The sequence below is a fragment of the Mastigoproctus giganteus genome, chromosome 8, assembly GCF_048544385.1.
Source record: "Mastigoproctus giganteus isolate SK-2022 chromosome 8, ASM4854438v1, whole genome shotgun sequence".
In the NCBI taxonomy this organism is placed as follows: domain Eukaryota; kingdom Metazoa; phylum Arthropoda; class Arachnida; order Uropygi; family Thelyphonidae; genus Mastigoproctus; species Mastigoproctus giganteus.
In genome coordinates, this window is record NC_143582.1 from 212,842,869 (window position 1) to 212,867,373 (window position 24,505).

At 33.8% G+C, this 24,505-nt stretch overlaps 1 protein-coding gene across 1 annotated transcript in view; it reads left to right on the plus strand.

Moving 5' to 3' along the window:
- The window catches only part of Vps8 (vacuolar protein sorting 8), a 286,412-nt gene that overhangs the window by 90,835 nt on the left and 171,072 nt on the right, over window positions 1–24,505 (plus strand). The window contains exons 13-16 of the mRNA XM_090380461.1: window positions 5,269–5,391; window positions 5,480–5,560; window positions 9,127–9,210; window positions 14,463–14,549. Coding sequence (XP_090236587.1) covers window positions 5,269–5,391; window positions 5,480–5,560; window positions 9,127–9,210; window positions 14,463–14,549 — 375 coding nt within the window. The remainder of the gene's footprint in view (window positions 1–5,268; window positions 5,392–5,479; window positions 5,561–9,126; window positions 9,211–14,462; window positions 14,550–24,505) is intronic.

A 24,505-nucleotide genomic window follows, 5' to 3' on the forward strand; every position in this document is an offset into this window, starting at 1 on the left:
TTGATATTGCCTTCCCCATGAATTATTAGCGAGTTGGACAAGGAGAGTTGGAAAAGAAGCTTCCTATATCTAAATAAAGGTAAGCCCTGTTGATTCATAATATAATAGAATATAGGAAATATCGAGCACTTAATAGCTCTCTAGTATCAAATCTATTACGTGGTATGAACATATGATGCTGTTATTGAAGGAGCACTCAGTTTCACGAAAAGGGTAGATGTACCTAATGAAGTGGCTATTGTGTGTATGATTAAAAAGATAATATCAAAAAGTTTTACTTATGACTTAGTTATCAGTAAATTTTGTATTCTGATATTTTTTCTTCCTGAAATTAGATAATGGGCCACATTGTAAAGTTAGAAGGGCTGCATGCAGCCTGTGGGTTGCATTTTGCTAATCATTGAACTAGATCTTCATCCTGTTATATATATCTTCCAGAAGATATATATAACAGAAGATATTGACAAGGAATACAACTTTCTGAAAGTGATAACGCCCAAGAAACCTATATGTAAAAAGAAATCCAAAGAAGAAAAAATTAGTCAACCATGCAAAAAGAAATGGTGCACAAAAAAAATTATTTCCAAAAAGTGTACAAGGGTACACTTCATATTGCATTTAGTTAGTATGCAAAGTAAATCTCATGATATGAGTAGTTATGCATATTTCTTAGATGTGATAAAAGTAGATGCAACCACAAATAGCAAGCAAAAGTCTACATGGTATTGCAAATGAGAGATAATGCTTGTTCTTTGGTGAGAGTTTTGCCAAAACAGCAATAATGCCTCTGCTGCACTTTGGGAGTGTCATAGTTTAAAAAAAAAGAATAGGAATATTTTATATTGTATTTTATATCATGTATCATTATGCTCAGGCAGCTCAATGGCAAAATGTAAAGGCATTTCAATAATTTTGTTATTACACCTTTTGTATATGAGTTGTAATCAAAAAGTGGACTGGCTATTTGGATGGATCCCCTTTGAAATAGTCTCCTTAACACTATATATACTGTTCAATCAAAATACAGTCGAACTTCCTTATAACAAATTCGATAAATCCAGCGAAAAACTTCGTTATAGAGAAATTTCGTTATACAGAGAACATCTTTTTTATTAGAAATTATTATCTAATTAGAAAATGAATCTACATTTATTTTTAATGTATTTTATTTCAAAAACATACTTATTTAAATTACGTTTACACAATTTTTGCCAGTAAGTATCACAAATTTAAAAAAATCTGTAATTTTCGTTTGCACAGTACAATTAAAAAATGTCTGATTCTCAAAGAAAACCTCACATTTGTTCAGAGCATTAAAAACATTATCAGGAACATTTTCACAAAACTGTAGACCCATACGAACTGTTTTAAAAGCATTAATCATTTCTTCGTGAGTTGGCTTTTCTACGGATTGTTCTGATGCATCTTCAGTGTCATTGTTAATTTCTTCGTGATCATTGTTGCATCTAACACTATTCAGAAGTATTTCATCTTCATTTGGATGTTCTGCTGTAGTCAGATCTTGACCTACATAAACATAACTATCCAGTGTTATTTCATTTTCAATGTTTCCGGATGATTATAATAATGTCCAAAAGTTTTTCAGTTGTGAAAGGGGCAATTCATCTTGTCCGTCCAGTTGTTGTTCGACTTCTGTATTCAATGCAAATCCCGCTTTCGAAAAACAATTTTGAATAGTGTATTCAGTAACATTGTTTGTCCAAACTTTTGCCAGTTCAGAGATGCAATCTCTAAGGTTAATTGTAACCTCCAAGTTTCTATTTTCTGTTAGCGCATTGACAATCTTCATTATTATTCTCTTTCGATAATGAAATTTAAAATTTTTAATAAGCCTTGGTCCATTGGCTGGAGTTTTGATGTTACATTTGGTGGTAAAAACAACAACTTCGCACTTTTAATTTGGCAGAAATACTGGCAGGATGTGCCGGACAGGTGTCTAGATGATCCTACAATGCATCCTTAACCAGTGACTCCATTATTTTACCTGGAACAGAAGTAACCCCAGAGAAACATACCAACTGTGTGGTACTACACTTAAGGTGGTAGAAAATGAAAAAGACCTGGGGGTAATTGTGCAGTCAGATATGAAGTTTTCTGAGCAATGCAGAAAAGCTGCCAGGGCTGGTCATGGGGTTTTGTTAATGATATATAGGAAGTTTTGCTAGCAGGGAAAAGGAGGTGATTGTCCCTCTGTATAAGGCAATGGTCAGGCCATGCCTTGAGTACTGCATACAGGTCTGGAGGCCTAATTTTAGGAAGGATGTAAATTTACTTGAGCATGTACAGAGAAGAGCAACAAGATTGGTGAGGGGAATGAAGGGATCCTCTTACCAAGAGAGGCTTAAGTCCTGCAAATTGCAGTGGCTGGAGACTAGGCACCTGTGCGGTGATCTGATTGAGGTGTATAAGGCCTTGAATGGGTTGAGCACGCTGAATTCTGATGGGATCCTTCCAATGTTAAGATTACGAACCTAAGGGGGCATAAATTCAAATTAAGAAAGGACAGATGTAGAATAGATGTGCAGAAATTTGCCTTTAGCCAGCGGGTGGTTAATTGCTGGAACAAACTTCCATCTGTCGTTGTGGAAGTTGATAGGTTGAATAAATATAAGGAGGAACTGGACAGGCATTTGGAGGGAATGGTGTGTTTTTTTTTTTTTTTTTTTGGCTGATGCTGCATAAGCTCACACACTTGCTTTCTTGCATCACATGCCACTACTACTACAGTTGTCAGTTACCAACACGATTTTCCTTTTTTCTTTTGTTATATGCTTGTCTAGTTTTAATATCCATTCTTCAAAAATATCACTCATCATCCATGCTTTTTTATTAAAGGTTTAGTCAGCTTCCAAAGATTTTGTGCCTCTAAAACATCTTGGGTTTTTTTGATTTTCCGAAGACTAAAAGTCTTAATTTTTCACTTCCTGTCATTTTTGCTCCAACTAGCACAGTGATTCTTTCTTTGCTTTGTTTTCCACCAAAACATTTATCATCCTTAAAAGCAAGTGTTCTATTCGGTAAACATTTAAAGAATAAACCCATTTTGTCACCATTAAAAACTTCTTTATGCTTATATTCTTCCAAAATCTTCAAGGTATTGTTTCTCCAACTGTTGCAATCTTCTTTGCTTACATTAACACTTTCTCCATAAATAACCTTTTCACACAATTCTGTGGCGCTTCTTAAATTTATCTAGCCACCCAGTGCTCACATTTAATTCTGTGTGTCCAAGGGACTGTACAAATTTCAGAGCTTGTTGCTTAATTATTAGGCCCGATATTGGTATATTCTTTTCGCGTATCATTTGCGCCCATTTTAGAACAGCTTTATCAACATCTTTATATATACACAATTTAATTTGCTTCTTGTCTGCTCCTCCTTCAATTGTATTTAAAATTGATTCTCGATTTTTTAAAATCGTAGATAAACTGCTTGCAGGTATGCCATATTTCTCCACAACATCTTTTTTTTTAAAACCCTGTCAATATCATAACAATCTTTGCTTTATCATTAATACTTAAACACTTTATCTTCGACATTGTTTCCGCAATTGTAAAAATTACTCTACGGCTGCTCTTGCCGATACATACACCGCAAACTTTGCTGTGCTGGCCATATAGTGAATTGTTAGTACCGCCTACTCAATGACGTTCGCTTGCCAATTCAACAGTATCATGTGACCTTTCCTATCAATCACTTTGAAGAAATATACAACTTTGTGAATTTCTTTTATTTTGCTTTCATTCATATATACACGAAAGAAAATTTATGATTAATGTATGCAGTACGTTACTTTTCAGAAAAAAAAAAATAAATACAAGAGCATATAGCCTATGTGATTGATGACGAACGAAATTTAAAAAAAAAATTCACGAAAACTATCTAATGGGAGTCCAGTTAGATGAGAACGGACATATCATATAATGATTGACAGGAAGGTCACGTGGTACAGTTGAGATGAGAAGCGAATGTCACTCAGTAGGCGTTACCAAAAACCGACTATGGTAGCATTCTGTGTATTGCCGCCGCAGCATGCTAAAGTTTTACCGCAACGAATTTCGTTTTCCCCTGAGCCAACATCAATTTACAAATCTACCCTATTTATTGTAAAGTTTATGACCACTTTTAAGAACACCCATTTGGTTTAATAACTGTAACAAAAATGAAATAAAGACCCTCCTATGGGCATCAATGGCCATAAGTGTTCACTAAAAGGATGATTATTTAATTCCAGATGTTAATGCACAATTTTGGAAGGAGGCAGTATATTTGAACGACTGTTTAGCAGTAAATGCTTGAAAATCTTCAAAATGCTTTTACTAATTTTTTTAAAAATTCGTTATAGAGAGACTAACACTTCGCTATATGCGGTTAATTTTACGTGTAATTTCGTTTCAAGGTGCAATGTTTTGTGATAAAATTTGTAATAAAGAGAAATTCATTAAATAGAAGTTTGCAATAGAGAAGTTCCACTGTATATTGATTGCCCCCTGTGTTTTAGTAATTGGTCATTCCTCCCCTCTGGTGGCATGTGGTCCATATGAAGTACTTGATCGACATGGGCAAGGGACCTGATGGACTTCAAAAAAAAAAAAGGATAATTATCTGGTACTGGTTGAAGGGTGGCAGTGCTACAGAAACTGTGAATCTTGTGGGCTGTTCACAGAGTGCTGTAGTTAGGATGAGTTAATGTAGAAGGGACTTTTCCTTCTTCCCAACTCAGAAAAAGATTCCATGTATGCAAAACTTCTAATTACCAGTACCCTGAACAAAATTTGGGATAAGAACATGTAAACAAAGCAAATAACTTTTCAAATATAGTTTATTACCCTTCATAATGACATGCGTTTGCCTGTTTATTATTGGTTTGGAAAAGACTTACTGGAATACTGTTCTACCATGTTCTGGCTGAAAGACTGAGCTACATTAAAATTTTCCCAGATTCTGGTTTCAGAAATTTAGCAATTATGATTTATATTCCATTCTTATTATAAATTAATCCTGTCTATTAATACTAGTTTGCAAAAGATAAAATTTAATTGATGTCATAGGTAAACAAAGGTAAGCTTGCCTCCTCTGTGATACGCTATGTTTTAAAACGTAAAAATATGAACTCACAGTGCTCTAGTAAATAGAATATTGTGTTCAACAGCAAGAAGCATTTTATTCTATACATGAATAAAAGATAACTGATATTACTTAAGATGATGATAATCTTATTGTGAAGTAAATAATCTTGTTATTTAGGGAGATCCGGATACTCTTCCTGTTTTGTGTTGGCAATTTGTTTTAATACAAGTTGCACCAGCTACACGTATTATTGATCCTGTCCTGGCATTTGGGCGCCAAAGTCTTCTTTATTTTTATCAGGTGAGTATTATTAGTAATCCACTATTAGCTATAATAAAGAAATGTTTCAGATCCTCATGTAATATATTATATCACTTTTTAATTTTAGGTAAATTTTGGCTCAGCAGAGAAAATTAACTTTATTCCTCTTCAGAAGATGGAGCTGCAATATGTTGTTCAGAATTTTAGTGTATGTAAGATTTTATTTATTTTTTCTTCTTTAATATAACTTGGTTTGAAGATTCTATTAAAAATGGGGTTTAACTTTTGTAAAGTAATTTATTAAAAAATCACTCTGATATTCCTTACATTGTAGCATATTCTTTTATTGTATGCTATATGTTATCATTTTTGAATTTTCAGATTAAAAAGTTTTTGAGTTTTTATATGAGGTACCTGAATGGTGAATGTCATTATCCAAGGGTGAATTTTGGAATTTCTTTGTAATTCCAAAAACTGTCCATGGATAAATTTTTGAGGGGTGATTAGGAACTGCCTACATTTTCTTTATCATATATTCTCTATTTTGTTGCTTTCCATGTGAATTTTAGGTATTTTATATATTTTGTTTGAATAAAGTAAATAAAAATCATGGTTGCTATAGCCGAGTAGTCAGGCACAAGGGTACATAAGTATACATATTTTGTGTGACTGCTAAATACGGTGCTGTTTCTTGTATTTTCTCTCTCTCTTTGTGAACTGCTCTGACTGTGTTGCCATCCCAGAGTATAAACAGAAAATTTGTTTATTTTTAAAAGCTTCCTTTTATTTTATGTGATGTAATCTAAAATTCTAACTAGAAATAGAATAGCAAGTAAGAAAATATTGAATATAAGGCTGATTGATTTGCTACTATAATATCCTGTAAACCCACTGGATATAACAGATTTGGATGATAGTGATAATCGAATCACCAATAATTTTGAAATAAAAAAATGTTAACAGATCATCAACAAAGCCAGTACAAGCTGAACTTGCTTTTCAGGAATTATCAAGAAAATTGCTCACAAGGCTGCAAGATTACGTGATGTAAATATACAACCCCCACCTTAAAAAAAAAGTACACCTCCTTCTCAACCATGAATAAGAAAAAACCAGAGAAAACCAAAATAAGAGGACCAATTCACCCTATCACAGAATTTCTAAACATGGAAGAAGCATGAAATGAAAGAGTTAAAAAAAAAATAACAGTCTCCTACTAATTTGAAAAACAGGCAGTAAAATAGAGAATTCTACACATTAAGCAGAACAATAATGTCCATAACTTTCTCACCCGTGCACATAAGCATGTGACTTGGATTAATACCACCCTTATGAGCAGTTTTTAAATAAAGCAGATTTTTTTTGAGCCATTGTGAGATCTCACACCCACATTCTCAAGATATTACTGTCATCATCAACTAAGGGTAATGATCAACTGAGAAAAATTTTTATTCTTTTTTTTTTTTTTTTTTTTTGTACTTTGACTATACAAGGTGGGTTTAAAAAAAACCTCTAATAATGATGCATTGCACTAAGCTAGTAATAGTAATGTGCATTTACATATTGCCTCCTTTAGAGTACTTCCACTGCTACATGCTTTGGCCAATTCTAGTATATCTCATGGAAATCCCTGTGGAGCAATTCACCATATCACAATACTGTGCTGGGGATAAGGTGATCACAAAATACAGTGCTGATGTACAGCAACTCAAATTGCCATTTGAACCCTTTGGCATTACAGAAATGACATTGCAATCTTTTTAAACAGGAGGAAACACCCCCTCTCATTGGTGAAAACTGTCTGAATGGTTAGGGAAGTATGGTTGATATACTAGAATAGGAACTGCCTGCTCATCAGGTACTTTTGGATGTGAGACATTATCATGATGTGGAAGCAAATTATTGCTACCTCAGAACTCTGGTAATTTTTATCAGATAGCTTGCTATGAAAGAATGATCTCCAATTCTGACGTTTTATTAAAACCTTGAGAGGGATGCATAGTTTTTTTCTCTTGGAAACTTTGGATTTTCATCCAGTAAACAGGCAAATTGACCACAGAACACATGCAATTTACAGACCTAATGCAGGTGGCTGCGTGCACACACACACACTGCAGTATGGTTAAGTCCCTGACATAACCTAAACCCTACATATTCATTTATTTGCACATGAGATGAATTTTTATGTCTTGTATTATTACTATGAACATTTCCCCTGGTAGAAACCAGTGGAAATGTTCATAGCTGCCTCCATTTTTCTGTCATCCTGGTAGTAATAATGCATTCACACACACATGCATAGTCTCACACAAGCAATCATGGTGTATGAAGGTGCCTCCGTAGGCAGGTGGGCGGGAGCAGCAGTGCATAGCACACGATTCTTGATTGGACCAGGGTTCGAGCCTGTGACCACCAAATACGGAGGATGCGGAAAGGTCAGGGAATGAATACCACATATCCCTGGAGCAATATGGCCTTAGTTACTTCATGCTTCTAAAAAACCAAATAACAAACAAACATGGCGTATGGGATGTAGATAATCTACTATGCTCATTGCCTTCCATTGAATAATGATCCTCACTATAATTTTTTTTTGGCAGTTGGATATGCACACCTTTCTCACTGAAATATAATTGTCCTATTAACTGCACTGTTTTTATAGGTGTTTATCCAGTTTATGGTAAGTCTCGAACTCATTGCTCAAATGGCAATATTTTCTCTTACTAAAGACAGTAGTGGTTTTATCACTTGTCATTATTTAAAGTTTAATTCAAATCCTTTCAGTGACTGGAGGAATTATTGCAAAAAATATGCAGATTGAACCACGACTGCATGCACACGTACATGTACATATCATACAGACAACATGCATATAGTCCATCTGCTACTACCATCACAGTAATTTTTACCCTGTGACCCTTTGTAGTTGATGTACTAAGAAGCCTCTAAACTACTACCCACTCAGTAATAACAGTGACATCATCTTCTATTCAATATGTACATATAAAACACCCATTTAAGCCTTGTATAATGTATAAATATTGCATATATTTATAAATATTGCTTGTATAAATATTGCATTAAATCATTACATAAATGCATGAAAAAATAAATAGTTTTATTGCACATGAGACATTATCATGAATCAGTAATAACAATATTTTGAATTTACATCACATATACTGCATTTTTTAAGTGAAAACCATTTTGTGTAAATTTGGAAATGAATTTAATTCTGCACATTGCATTTGATATTTAATTTCTATTTTAATTATTTCAAAACAAATACTGATTAACAGATTAGTGAATGCATTGATATATTCTATCAACCAAAAAAAAAATAATAATACTAATACTTGAAATATTGATTAAAATTATGTGAGCATGAATTTAGCATTTGTCAAGTGTGGTCTTTTATTTAGATCTGTGTCTTTTTTTTAAGGAGATGTCTAGCTCTTAAAAAGTTCTTTACAGTTCACTGTACTTAAAAAAATGCACTGTGCGCCTGCATTAAATTTTCTATAGAGTTTTGATTGCTCTCAGATTTTGCCCACTTTTCTGATCCCAAGATTTTAACATAAGGTAGTTGGGAAACCTTATTTTAAATAATTTCTTGATTTTTTTCCCCCTCAAATATAACATAACTTGCTGCTGTAACTTTTTTTGACATACTTGCTAAACTGTTAAGAATCAGCTTAATTTAATTTTATTTGATTGCAATTATATTTCCTTTCTCTAAATTTGATCAAATTTAATTCTTTCTATTTATTTCAGTGGCTCAATTCTAGAACTCTAATTACCATGGATACTTCTGAACACCTTCATGTTGTTGATGTTAGATCTGAAGAAGAGTTAGAGGTGAAACCAAATAAATCATCACTGTAATTGTTTTAACAGTTACATACTGTATTAGTTTATATGTATTTTTCATTATCTAATTCAAAATTTTAAATGATATAAAATAAATTCTGAAATGTTTTTCATAAACATAATACAATAGTATTGCTGTCTCCTTAACCATTCAAGTATATTTTTGGTCAGTACTCCACAAGTGTTAATATTTGACACTTCATTCCTTAATAACAGATTAATTTGGCCAAAGGAACATGTCAGTTTTTAGTATATTAGAGTGCATTGAGTTCCAATACACAAGTCCAGTAATAATTTATATTAATTAGTTTTCCACATGATTCTTATCATATTTGTTAAAGGAGTAGATATCATTTACATTGTGTATACTTTTCACCTAAAAGAAATGGCAGTTTTCTGTTGCTAAAACCTAGCCCTTTAAGCCTGTTGCAATTCAGCATACTTTATATTTCATTTTGTAAACACTTAACAATGTTAATTTTAAATATTTTCTCTTAATCCATTATTTCTACTTTGGATGAAAAGAAATATGAAACACAGAAATAAAAAAATAATAAAGGTGAATAAAGTAAAACTTAATTACAAATAAAATATCCTTTAATATAAATACAACTGACACAAAATGTCTGGTATAAAATCTCTCTCTCTCTCTCTCTCTCTCTCTCTCTCTCTCTCTCTCTCTCTCTCTCTCTCTCTCTCTCTCCCCCCCCCCCTCTTCAATTGCAAGCTGCCGATTCTGCTAAAATTAATTTTTGTTTATCATTGAAATACTTGTTATAGAAATAAAGGGAATATTTTGATGACATTTCCGTGGTGGCATTGTTTATTTTAAAATAATTTCATTTCTACCAGTAGATTTATTCAATTTCTAGTATTTATCTGGTTTTTTATTTTTTTTACACTGTTTTAAAAATTAAATGTAAACAAAATTTGCAATGTTTACATGCAATTACCATTTTTCTCAATTCTCTCTATATTGGTTTTATTTTTTCTCTATATACCAGTGAATATAGGGCATAAAGTTATATGTTTTTCAGCTGCTTATGATTTAGTGCATGGATAGAGAGAGAATAATGTTTATTGGCATTTATATTTAGGCTATATTGATTGCTAGGGAGTATAGTTATAATAAAAAGATGAATGAAGCAAAACTTAAATACAAATAAAATATTTTTTAATGTAGATAAAACTGGATTTTTTTTTTTTTTTTTTTTTTTAATAAAGGTAGATCAATGTAGAGAAATGTTTCTTTAAGCAGACCACTCATTCTGTCAGAAAAACATTAATTTAAACTAGTGCAAACTGAAATCATACATTTTAGATAACACTAAAATTACATGTTCAGTGATGATACTAAAATTTAAACAAGAAGTGTGATCAAAAAGTTTGTGGTACTGTACTAATATTTGGAAAATGGTAAAGCTTACTGGCTATAGGATGAATAATGCCCTTTGACATGGTCTCCTTGACACCATATATACAGGTTCCAGTACTTTTGTAACTTCTGGAAGGATGCATGATATGTTTATTTTGAAATTGCTAATAATTCATGTCAAATTCTGAATAATTTTCTCCATAATTGCAAATCTGTGACCTTTCAATGGGATTTTAAGCTTGGGAAACAAAAAAAAAAAAAAAAAATATATCACAGTGCTGAATCCAGTGAATATAGTAGATAGGGAATAGAGATTTGTGACTGCAGTAATAGTGTACTTGACAAGAAATTCTTGAGTGGAAAGCACAGAGTATGCAGAGCCACTGCCATGAAGCAGACAATTCCCCAAAGCCCACTTTTTCAGCCATTTTCTCTGAACATCATCCTCATTAATTGCCATAGAACTCTTTTGTAGAATTTTTGGTTCACTGTTTAACCATGTGGAACAAATTGTTAATGAACAATGCCTTTCAAGTCAACAAGTATTATCTTCACATTTGATCGAGATTGTATTACTTTGTTCTGAGCATTGGAGAAGACATTCTCCCCATGATTCTGATTCATCATCAGTAATGATGAAAGAAACAGTAAGCCAGCAGCAGCATTTGGCAAAAATCCTGACTTGTGGGATAGTAGTAGCTGTGGGATAGTAGTAGATGGTAGTAGCTGTTCTATTGTAAGCACAAACATCAATGAGCACAAACTTTGATGAAAAATGTCAAATCCCCAAATCTTATTAAAATTGACTGACATGTTCCATAATAAATGCTGATTTCACTGGAAACTTCGAGGACATTTAAACTTTGATCACTCCTGATCTGATTGTAAACATAAGTGATTGAACCATACACTAATTATTTGGTGATAAATAATGGGTTTATGTTTATAGCTTGAAAATCACAAGCTGCAGTCTCCTTGTTGGAAGATTATCTTCTCCAAGGCGAAAAAAAACAAGACAATCTAAATCAAGTATGAAGATTGTGCTTATCATAAGTTTTGATTTACAGGTATTTTTCCTTATGAATTTTTCAGTGAACCAGAAATATTACAAAATAGCTTTACAGTGATTGCAGTTCCATTCATAGAAACAGCCAGAAATGTGAACTTCAAAGAATTGGTGCTTGCATCAAGACAATGCTCATACCCACTTGGTGTTTCATTCAAGAATTCCCCGTGAAGCACTCCATACTCATTGGATATAGCTGCCTGTTAGTGTTTTTGTTTGCCAAATATTAGTTCAGTCTATGAACTTTTGATCACACCTCATATTTGCTCTTGTAGTATGTATTTTGCCATTTTATTTATCTGTTAAAGTCTGCATTTCAGTAAAATAAATTCCTAGTTCTTAGTATTTAAAAAAAAAAAAAAAAGTGCAACAGAACTTTAATTGAATAAAAAATGACTCTTTTGTAAAAGTTTTGACTATATTCATTAGAAGGAAAGTTCGTTACAAATGTTTCATATATTCCCCTGAGAAGATCTTTTTTTCTGTTTATACAGGGTGAGCATAAAATAACTTTCCATGATAAATTTAAATATTTCATAGACAATATTTGTTATTTACTTCAAGGTGTAATTCAGAATATTGCAAAATCTGTTTGGGACAAAGTATTCCCATAGCTTTAGTTCAAGTATTTGATATCATTGCCACCTTCATTTTCAATTATTAAGGCTAGTTAAGAACCAGAATTACTCACAAAATTTTTAAAGTATTCTAGAGTAATATCGAATATTTTTCTTCTAATTGTATGTTTCGGATCTAATAAATTCAAAGGCTGAGTTTTGTAAACTCTGTCTTTAAAGAGGTTTCATGGTCAAACAAAAAGTCACAAAATTTTACAGCTCGTTGTTTAAAATTCTGTGAGGCTGAGATTATTGCTAATTGCATTTTTAAGAAGACTAGATAAACTTTGCTGGGTATGAGGTAGGACCATATATTGCTTGAAAAGAATGCCTTATTTACCTGATTAGGCAAAAACATTGCCTGATATTATCCTGGTACATCTTTACCCAGTTACTTCAACAGTTTTGGGTATTCCATTAACTTCATCTTCCAATTATCAAAGATTAACAGAAGTTTTATTTAATTATACTTAATTTATCTCTTTATGAAGGTTGATAGTGTGAAGAACAAAAAAATAAATTAAAATTTAAATGTACTAATAAAGGATTCTCTAAAAAAAAGTGCATGCTTTCTGTGGGTTCATCATTATGTAAGTTATGTTAAATTGTTTCTCGCTGTGCACAGGTCAAGAAATGCTTTTATTTTGTTGAACATGAGACTTATGCTGGGAGGTGAGGAAAGTGAGTTTATGTACAGAATTGCCTTGGAGGTAAAATGCAAGAGGTAAGGCCAACTATTGGCCCATTTAAACTCAGAATTCAAGACCTCATAATTTCTTAAAGGCACGCCGAGGTATGTGTAGTGGACTATATTTACTGCACATAGCATAAAATGTATATTTCCAAATGATTATCTTGGTAATCATTTGGAAATATGTATTCAGCAGAGGTAAAATTTAATTTTCCAGACCTTAGTGCCTTGGAATATTATCAATAAATCTTTTTCTTAAAAGATAGGTTTGATTTGAGGATTACTCTTAAGAATTTAACTGTATTCATTGGCTCTAGTTCACAGTGCAGGGGTGTAAGGATAAACCACATGCAACTATCATATATTCTCTAGGTGAGAAGATATCAAGATAAGTAATTATGCTATTTCCCAGGTTTAGATATGCATCATGTGGCTCTTTCTGGTCTGGGCATGGCATGTAGCAGGCAATATCATCTACATATGCTAGAAAAGCAGGAACTGAGTCAAGCTGTAGAACAAATATTACCAAGAACAGCACAGCTGACATCTGTCTTATTGATGATGTTATTATTCTTCTGGAAGTATAACATTCTCTTGGTTAACACATTCTTGAGTTGTGCCAAGAAGTCATAGTGATGACTTTGAAGTTCTCTAGTAGCAGTATGAGGGGTAGGGTTTGCACCATTTCAGAGATATTCTTCATATTCAAAAAAAAATAAGTGTGCAATATGTTTCATGAATTATTATTTTCTTTGTCTGCAAATGAAGATAGATGACAATTAATCTGTTTTCCCTGGCAAAAATACTTATGGGTCAACCTGTTTGGTGAGTTATTTTGAAAAATAAATTATGGACATTCTTAAGAAAGGCTGAGGCTATTTAGTGAAGCTGAGACTATTGCACAAAACAGAATGAACTGTAAAGTTGCTGGAGCAACCTTCATCTTGCAGTGGATCGAAAATGGCTGATGGTGAGGCTATTTACATCAGCCTGAAGTCAGAAACAATTTTGGGATCTGTGTTTATGGCACCTGACACTATGTGATAATGAAGCCAAATGGTTAGAATGTTGAGGCTGTTGGATAATTTTGTCATAGAAGAGAGTGAGCTTCCTTTGTAATGAGATAGGATGCAATTTTTGGGCTAAATAAGGGGATTACATCTACTTCTGTCATGAATTTGTTTGGCAGTGAGTTGATTATGTTCTCTTGATCCCAAGACATTCTTTTTTTTCATTCTGCGATGTGGTCTAAGATTAGTGTCTGATTTTTTTTAACCTTATTCCATTTAGATGATGGGATAACATGTGCTCTTTCAATATCATTTTTCCCTTTGTTAGACAACAGTTCATAAAGGAGTTTATTATACAGCAAGTATGTTATAAGTTATAGTATGCATATTTTGAACTTACATTAAGAAAAACCCCAAAAAAATTTTTTTTTTTTTTTTTTTTGTCTTTTATTAACTGATTACACTTTTTGTTGCTTATCAGGTTTTGGACATAGCAGATGTTCAACTAGTATATGGAAGTAGTCATTTCAAAGGGTTAGCAACAGGAGGTAATGTTAGCAAAGCTATGGTAAGTAATAAATTTATTCATCGATATATGTTTATTACATTTTATGCATGATCATATGTTGAATTTGTATCCCAGTGGGCTTTACAGTTTTAATTGTAATGTCCCTTAAGCATTACAAGTTCAGTGTATGCAACAGCTTACTTGAGTTTTTCATTGGGCTGCTTGATAATTGGCTTACAAGCCACAACCCAAGCAACCTACATAAGGTGTACAACCAAAATAATCCCAGTAGTTCTTGACAAAGACCATTGTTCTATCTGTTTATTTGCATAGGTATGGGTACTCTGGTGGTGTAACATGTGACCCATTCCTAGGATCTGTTAGTGAGAGTTGATTCCAACGTTTGGAAATTGGGTAGCAGCTCCCCAGTTGCCATCTTGTGGGTGCCTGTGGTTGGCCATCAGGTGGGATGGAGGAATTTCTTTTTTGTGTGGTCCTTTCATCTGATGGTTTGATTTCTGGATATTGAAGTTGCTGCCCTCAGGAGGAGAAGACAGACTACCAACACCAGAAATATTCAGCGCCTCCGTAGCCAGGTGGACAAGAGCAGTAGCGCGTAGCACGCGCTTCTTGATTAGACTGAGGTTCGAGCCTGTGACCACCAAATACGGAGGATGTGGAAAGGTCAGGGAATGACCACCGCATATCCCTGGAGCAATATGGCCTTAGTTGCTAATGCTCCTAAAAACCAAATAACAACAACAACCAGAAATATTCCCTGTGTGGCCCTTTTTTTCCTTATCGTTTGATGATGAAACTCTTCCCCCTCCACCCCAACCCCAGAGGTGAAAAATCATCCTATTATAAGAGCATTCCATCAGCTTCCCAGGGCCTCTAGAGGGCGTGGGAATCCGATGGAATAAGACACTAAACAGAACAGAGAATGATCTTTGTGTTGGAGGACTGTAAAGGTTATTTTGGTTGTACATCTTATGTAGGTTGATCAGGTTTCATATATTGTATTTATCAACAGGGCTGACTTACTGGCTTTTCTTATCAGCTCAAGATTGTTAATTATACTATATTTCTGGATGCTTATATCGCTTGCCAGAAGAAGAAACAAAGGCTCCTCTGAAACATCAACTAACCCTCTTCCCCTTTCAACTTTAACTGCCTTATTCGTGTATATTTATAGATTAATGTTACCATACACAGTAGTATATGCTCAGCAAAGAGCTCTTCTGTTCTTTGCTGAGCTCTTTGCTCAGCAAAGAACGTATGATTAATAGTAGTATAAAAAGACTGCTGATTAAAAAAAAAAGTCGGTGAACCTTTTTATACTACTGACTACCTAGAACATTCTTAGTCCTGGATTGTATGCCTTCTGTCATACTGAGAAGTTTCCAAACAGCAGCTCTGAAACTTTCCTTGGAGTATGGGAAAACTTTCCATTTTTTGAGAATGTGCAGACAGAATATAATTGTCAGTGCTAGTTATCTCCAGATTTCCACTGACTTCTATAGCAATAGTATCAACAAATGTTGGTCCATGGTATTCCAAGAAAATTTCAAGCTCTAAAATTTAATCATTCAAAAAAAGTTATTGAAACTAGAATCTGTTTCTGATTAATGGAAGTTTGGATTAGTGTGTGTTCAGATTGCCAAAATTGCCCTTTACTCTTGAATTATTTGATTTTTATTTATAAGTGACCGGAAAAGAGTAAGGGATAAGAAGCTTTCTTAAGTGTATTTAAATGTAATGCTTTTCTATTATATTACATTATTAAATTCTTATAGTCTTATAATAACAAAAAAAAAAAATATATATATATATACACAGTGGAACTTCTCTATTATGAATTTCTCTGTATTATGAATTTTTTTGCAAAGCATTGCACCTTGAAATGAAATTACATGTAAAATTAACCCCATATAGCGAAGTGTTAGTCTCTCTATAACGAATTTTTAAAAAAATTAGTAAAAGCATTTTTGAAGATTTTCAAGCATTTACTGCTAAACAGCTTCTCAAATATACACGGCCCCCTTCCCTTCGAATTGCGCATTATCATCGGGAATTAATCATCCTTTTAGTGAATACTTTGGCCATTGACGCCTGTAGGACGTCTTTGTTTCATTTTTGTTAGTTATAAAACCAAATGGGTTTCTTAAAAGTGGTCATAAACTTTACAATAAATAGGGTAGATTTGTAAATTGATGTTGGCTCAGGGGAAAATGAAATTTGCTGCGATGGCAATACATAGAATGCTACCATAGTTGGTTTTTAGTAATGTCTACTGAGTGATATTCGCTTCTCACCTCAGCTGTACCATGTGACCTTCCTGTCAATCATTATATGCTATGTTCATTCTCATCTAACTGGACTCCCAGTAGATGGATTTCATAATTTTTATTTTTTTTATTTTTTTTTTTAATTTCGTCCTTTTAGAACAATTTGTCATCAATCACAGGCTATATGCTCTTGTATTTTTTTTTTTTTTTTCTGAAAAGTAGCATACAGCATACATTAACCGTAAATTTTCTTTCATGTACAGTAATACCCCGAAGTTACGCAATAGGTGGGTCCGACGAAAATCACTTTAGTCGAATTCGCGTAAGTCGGGGTACAACTTTGCATATAAATACATATAAATTTTGTTTAATTGGGACCAAGGACTAACAAAAACACTAGTTTAGAAGAAAAATATTTAATAAAATTGCAGTTCTTTATACATATTAATGCAAAATATGTATTAAAAAAATAAATGAGTTACGTAAAAAAGTTATTTCGATGTCGATGGCTTCATTAAATCTAACAAATTCGTCTGATGACACAGTGCCTTCCTTTTTTCACGCAGAATTTCTTTGTAGCAAGCTAATAATTTTTTTATTCCTTGCTTTGTAGCTCTAACGCGTTCTTCGTTGGAGTCCATGTTTTCTAAAATTTTTAAGCCCTTTTCAATTGAGCTGAGACCTGTCAAGCTTGCAATTGTCATGTGCTTTTCTGGTGGAACTGGGTCTGAAGTGTCGGATACTTCAATGATGTTTTGCTCACGCATCTCTATGAGCTCATTTATTGTCAGCTCCTGGCTATGTGAATCCAACAGCTCGTTGAAGTCATCACCATTGACTTCCAAATCTAATTGCCTGGCAAGATTAACAACTTCTTCTATCACATGAGCGACATGATCAGTTTCTGGTGTTGTTTTCGTCTCGGTTTTGAAAAAAAAAATGGACAAAGTTACTTCCAGACACCATTCAATGTTTTTTTGTGAATTTCATCCCAAGATTCTTCAATGATTCTTACAGCATCTAAAACATTGAATTGTTTCCAAAAGTCTTTAACAGATATCTCACTATTTTGTCTCATAGCTTCATTCAGACGTGCAAACGAACACCTTGTGTAGTAAGCCTTGAATGTTTTGATGACTCCCTGGTCCATCGGTTGAAGCAAGCTGGTTGTGTTTGGAGGCAAAAACACAACTTTCACACGTGGGTCGAAATTAATTAGGGTGGCAGGAGGATGACCGGGTGCATTGTGAATAAGAAGCACCACTTTAAATGGAATCTGTTTATACTTGCAATAACGTTCAACTTCAGGTGTGAAGTGGTGACCAAACCAGTCCTCAAAAACGGAAGTTGTCACCCAAGCTTTATGATTTGACTTCCAAATGACTGGTCAGCTAATTTTAGATATACACCAAACAAAAAAATCAAGAACCACATAACTCCGAGTTCGCGTAAATCGGGGTAGTGTAAGTCGGAGTATTACTGTATATGTGAATGAAAGTTTTATATTTCTTCAAAGTGATTGATAGGAAAGGTCACGTGATACTGTTGAATTGGCAAGCGAACGTCATTGAGTAGGCGGGACTAACAATTCACTATATGGCCAGCGCAGCGAAGTTTGCGGCGTATGTATCAGCAAGAGCTGCAGTAATTTTTACATTTGCGGAAACAATGTCGAAGAGAAATTGTTTAAGTATTAATGATAAAGTAAAGATCCTTCATGATATTGACCAGGGTTTTAAGAAAACAGATATTGCGGAGAAATATGGCATACCTGCAAGCAGCTTATCTATGATTTTAAAAAATCGAAAATCAATTTTAAATACAATAGAAGGAGGAGCAGACAAGAAGCGAATTAAGTTGTGTATGTACGAAGATGTTGATAAAGCTGTTCTAAAATGGATGCAAATGATACGTGAAAAGAATATACCAGTATCGGGTCCAATAATTAAGCAACAAGCTCTGAAATTTGCATAGTCCCTGGGACATACAGAATTTAATGCAGGCACTGGGTGGCTAGATAAATTTAAGAAGTGCCACAGAATTGTGGAAAAGGTTATTTGTGGAGAAAGTGGTAATGTAATCGAAGAAATTTGCAACAGTTGGAGGAACAATACCGTAAAGAAGATTTTGGAAGAATACGAACCTAAGGATGTTTTTAATGCTGACGAAATGAGTTTATTCTTTAAATGTTTACTGAATGCTTTTAAATGTTTTAAATTTTTTTTTTTAAATGCTTTAAATGTTTACCGACACTTGTTTTTAAGGATGATAAATGTTTTGGTGGAAAACAAAGCAAAGAAAGAATCACTGTGCTAGTTGGAGCAAATATGACAGGAAGTGAAAAATTAAGACTTTTAGTCATCAGAAAATCAAAAAACCCAAGATGTTTTAGAGGCACAAAATCTTTGGAAGTTGACTACACCTTTAATAAAAAAGCATGGATGACGAGTGATAATTTTGGAGAATGGATATTAAAACTAGACAAGCGTATAGCAAAAAAAAAAGGAAAATCATGTTGGTAACTCATAACTGCCTGGCACATCCTGCCAGTATTTCTGCCAAACTTAAAAGTGTGAAGTTATTGTTTTTACCACCAAACGTGACATCAAAACTCCAGCCAATGGACCAAGGCATTGTTAAAAATTTTAAATTTCATTATCGAAAGAGAATAATAATGAAGATTGTCAATGCGTTATCAGAAAATAGAAACTTGGAGGATACAATTACCCTTAGAGGTTGCATCTCTGAACTGGCAAAAGTTTGGACAAACGATGTCACTGAATACACTATTCAAAATTGTTTTTCGAAAGCGGGATTTGCATTGAATACAGAAGTCGAACATCAACTGGATGAACAAGATGAACTGCCCCTTTCACAACTGAAAAACATTTGGACATCTATTAGAATCGTCTGGAAACATCGAAAATGAAATAACACCGGATAGTTATGCTTATGTAGATCAAGATCTGACTACAACAGAACATCCAAATGAAGACGAAATACTGCTGAACAGTGTTAGACGCGACCATGATCACAAAGAAATTAACGATGACGCTGAAGACACCTCAGAACAACCCGTAGAAAAGCCAACTTGCGAAGAAATGATTAACGCTTTTAAAATGGTTCGTATGGGTCTACAGTTTTGTGAAAATGTTCCTGATAATGTTTTTAATGCTCTGAACAAATGTGAGGTTTTCTTTGAGCATCAAACAATTTTTTTTAATTGTACTGTGCAAATGAAAATTACAGACTCTTTTTAATTTGTGATACTTACCGGCGAAAATTGTGTAAACATAATTTAAATAAGTGTTTTTGAAATAAAATACATTAAAAATAAATGTCGATTCATTTTCATTTTCTAATTAAATAACAATTTCTAGTAAAAAATATATTCTCTGTATAATGAAAATTCCCTATAACGAATTTTTTAGCTGGATTTATCAAATTCATTATAGGGAAGTTTGACTGTGTATATATATATGTGTGTGTGTGTGTGTGTGTGTGTGTGTGTGTGTGTGTGTGTGTGTGTGTGTGTGTGTGTGTGTGTATATGTATATATATATATATATATATATTTATAATTATTGATAAAAAAGTATTGGATTGATTTGCTTATTCTAATGGTTCTTTATATTATCCTTAATATATATATATAAGAAGTAAGTAAATAAAAGTAGTAGAGAAGGGAAGAAAAGTGAAAGAAGAGAGGGAAACAAAAAATTAATAGAGAGAAGAGAAGTAAGTGAAGAAAAGTTTGAAAAGAAGAAAGGAAAAAAAATGAATACATATACAGGATGATATTCAGCAGGAATAGTAAATATTTTGGGAGGTTATAGTACCGATTATTTTGAGTAAAAAGGTTCATATAAATATGTATCTCTGTATCCATTGATACATGTATCAATGGATATGGAGATACAGCTGTTTGAAACTAGCACGTACAACTCCCTTATCTGACACTGTTTGGTGTTAAAGTGTTGTTAAGAATGCCACACATCTTCACACATGCTGAATATTCTGATATGGTGTTTGTCTACGGTTTTTGTGGTGGAAGTGCGTGCTACTGCTGCTTGTAGAGAATACCTTCGATGGTTTCCTAACCATAGAATATCGGATTCAAGAGCATTTACTAGTGTTTACACCAAACTGTGTTTACACCAAACTGAGACTGGTACAGTTCCCAGCACTCATATTTCTTCTGAATGTACAAATGAACAAAATGTGGATGAAATAGAACACATTCTTCAGTAGGCAGAACGTAGTCCTACTATTAGCATATGAAGAATTTCTATGAGCATTGCTGTTCCACAGACAAGAGTATCGTGAACATTATATGAGCACGGCTTGTATCCATTTCACATATAGCGGATGCAACACCTTCAACCAGGATACGATGCCCAGGGATCGGAATTTTTTCGGTGGGTAAATGCCAATCACCGATTAATTCCATTAATACTGTTTGGCAATGCAGCTATTTTCACCTGTGACAGTATCAACAACACCCGTAATTCTCATAGGTGGTCAGGCGAAAATCCACATGCCACTGTAGAAAAAAAATTTTCAACATCGCTTCTCTGTAAACGTGTGGTGCAGTATCATTGACAATCAGTTGAATTGGGCTTGTTGTGTTACAAAATCATCTTACAGGGCCCATTTACCTTACCTAGAATTTCTGCAAAACAAACTTCCACTGCTATTGGAGGATGTTCCCTTGGCTACAAGGCTTGGTATGTACTTTCAGCATGATGGAGCTTCTGCACATTATACCCATCTGGTGATGCAATATCTAAATTGAACTTTTCCTGAATGATGGATCGGCTGCAGTGGTCCCATTCACCACCAATGTTTCCAGACCTCACTCCGTTAGGTTTTTGTTTGTGGGGGGTGGATGAACAGCGCAGTATACAAAGAAAAGGTGACTGCAAGAGATGAATTGCTCGCTTGCATTTTGGATACTGCTCCTCTCATAAAGGAACGCCAAGACGACCTCAGAAGAACAACACTTCATATTACCAAAAACGTCATATAGCACCACAAGAGTTGCAAAGTGCATTGAGGTTGGCAGTGGGATTTTCAAACATTTATTGTGAACTGTAAAAAAATTGTCAATTATTTGTTTTGTATCATTCAAAAAGTCAGTAAATGCAAACAAGTCATTTATCATTCTTTAATACTTCTCATAATGGCTTTACGTGCGGCAGTTTCAAACAGCTGTATATCCGTATCCTCGAGAATTGGACACGTGTTTATATGAACTTTTCTACTCAGAATAATTGATACTATAACCTCCCCAAAATATTTACTATTCCTTCTGAATCACCCTGTATAAAGAAATAAGCCATTATTATACTAGATATATGCATGATTATATTGTTATATACTTGTAAAATAATAAGAGGAATTTACCTCAATATAGTATGTAGAACACTTCTGTATGATACTCTCCAGAAATTAAAACAAAAAAATCGAAAACTTACATTAGAGTAAAAAATAATAATTAAAAACACAATTAAAAATTAAAAAGAATCTAATGAAAATATTCAAAACGATTTTCCTTCCTGAAGCTGACAACGCTTTTCGACCGTATGTCGTGATCACAGGAATGAAAATTACCGAATAGGGTTGAACCTGAAACTTGAATAGTGATTATTTGTATTCGTGCATGCACATAACGGTCCACGCATTGGAGATCAAATATGGCCGCCGAACATTAACAGAATTCTCGTGTAATTTAATTTCTACGGTTTCTGAAATTAATAGTTGTATATAATTATGTTGAACATTAAGTATTTTGGCCTCGTTAAATAAAAAATTATGTTTTTCGTTAATGGCATGAAAGGCTAATTCTGACGCTGCTGAACGAGAAGCACGAACTGAGGCTTCGTGTTGATTTACACGAATATTCAGAGAAAATCGTGTTGAACCTTGGTAAGACGAGTCGCAATCACCTCAAGAAATGTTGTATACCAGATCATTAATTTGTGTTGCGAACGCGGAAAGAACCAAGCGATTGTTCAGTACAGTGTGTAATTTTTGTATTGGCCTGGCCACAATTTTAAATTCGGTATCTTCAAAGAATCTATTAAGCTGTTTGTGCCACTGTTCAACTTATGGGACAGAAATAAAGTATTTTTTGATATTACTATTGTTGGTTGGTGTAGTATTTTGTATCCTATCCTTAGCCTGTACCCTAATTAGGTTTATTGTGGTAAGGGGATAACTCCTGTTTAAGAACTTGCTAGTTAATATTTGTATTTCTGAGCCCAAAGCAGATTCCGTCGTTGAATATTTATAGGCATTTAGAAATTGATTAAAGATAATTTGTAGGTGAACGGGTGATAGCTATTATAATGTAGAAGCATACTGGTGTTTGTAGGTTTTCGATAGATGCTAAATTGTATTTTATTCGAGTCCCGTGTAAGCGTGAAATTTAGAAAGTTTAATGACTTTGTATCTGTATCCTCCCTTTCCAATGTAAATTTGAGTCTAGAATGAATATTATTAAACGAATGTAAAGTGTCTTGGATAGTACTACTATCAGTAATAACTAGAACATCGTCTAAATACCTGCCATAGTATGTGATACGGGGTCGAAAAGGTGTCAAATGTATATGCTCAATTGTTGAGAGATAGATCTCTGACATTAATCCGCTCAGGCTCAAACCCATTGGCAATCCAAAAATTTGTTTGTACACCTTGTCTCGAAAGGTGATATAGTTGGCCTCAACTAACAGTTTAATCAAGTGAAAAATTTCCTTAATAGGTAGCTTCGTATAGTTAATCGGTATTGAATTTTTATTTAACATATCCCAAATATCTAATGTGTATTCAACGTTTACATTCGTATATAACGAGGTAACATCTAGTGAGAATAAATTGTCATTGTCGCCAAGTCTACAGTCTTTAAGATTATTAAATAATGTATCGTAGTTCTTAATCTCAAATCGTATTACGTGTCTAAAGGGTTTTATAATGCTATATACATGTGTGGCTAAGGATGAAAATGCTGAGTTCCTGTAGGAAACAATAAGTTGAATAGGAAATCCAGTCTTTGTAATTTTACCTGACCGAAAAGTGCAGGAATATTGTATGTTCTGGCCTTCAATTCCTTTAACTGGGCCATAGTAATGTAGTCGTTTTTTCGATACGTGGTTAACGTTTTATTGTATTGATTGACCAAATTGGTAAACAGTGCCAGGTCTACTTCAAGATAAGTGGAGGTATCTGAAACAACTGAATCTAACTTATTAATATAATCAAGTTTATCTAGTATTACCACTGTATCTCCTTTATCTACCCTCTGTATAATAATGTCCTTATTTCCCCGAAGTTCTCGTAAAGCTGAACTGTCATGTGTATTCAGTTTAGGAAGTCGCGTTTCTTTTATCTTATTCACTACTTGGTTAACTTGTCGAATAAATAAATCTTTTTGTGGAACATTATAAAGTCCAAATTCAATATCAATTACGCATTGTTTTTTAGGTAGTTTTTGAGGTGGTAAATTATAATTTAGTCCTTTGGATAAAAGTGAAATCTGCTCCTGCTATAGCGTACACGAGGAAAGATTTGTAACCTGTTGATATGTCGGTTCGTTGAATACTGGGTGAGGGGTGTTCGTGACCTAGCTGATGTATTCTGTGGTAGTATGCTGTGTCTGTGGGGGGGGGAGGGGTTGTCACCCAACTCGTATGTACTTGGTCGCAAGCCCTTGAAATGTGTTAGAATTCG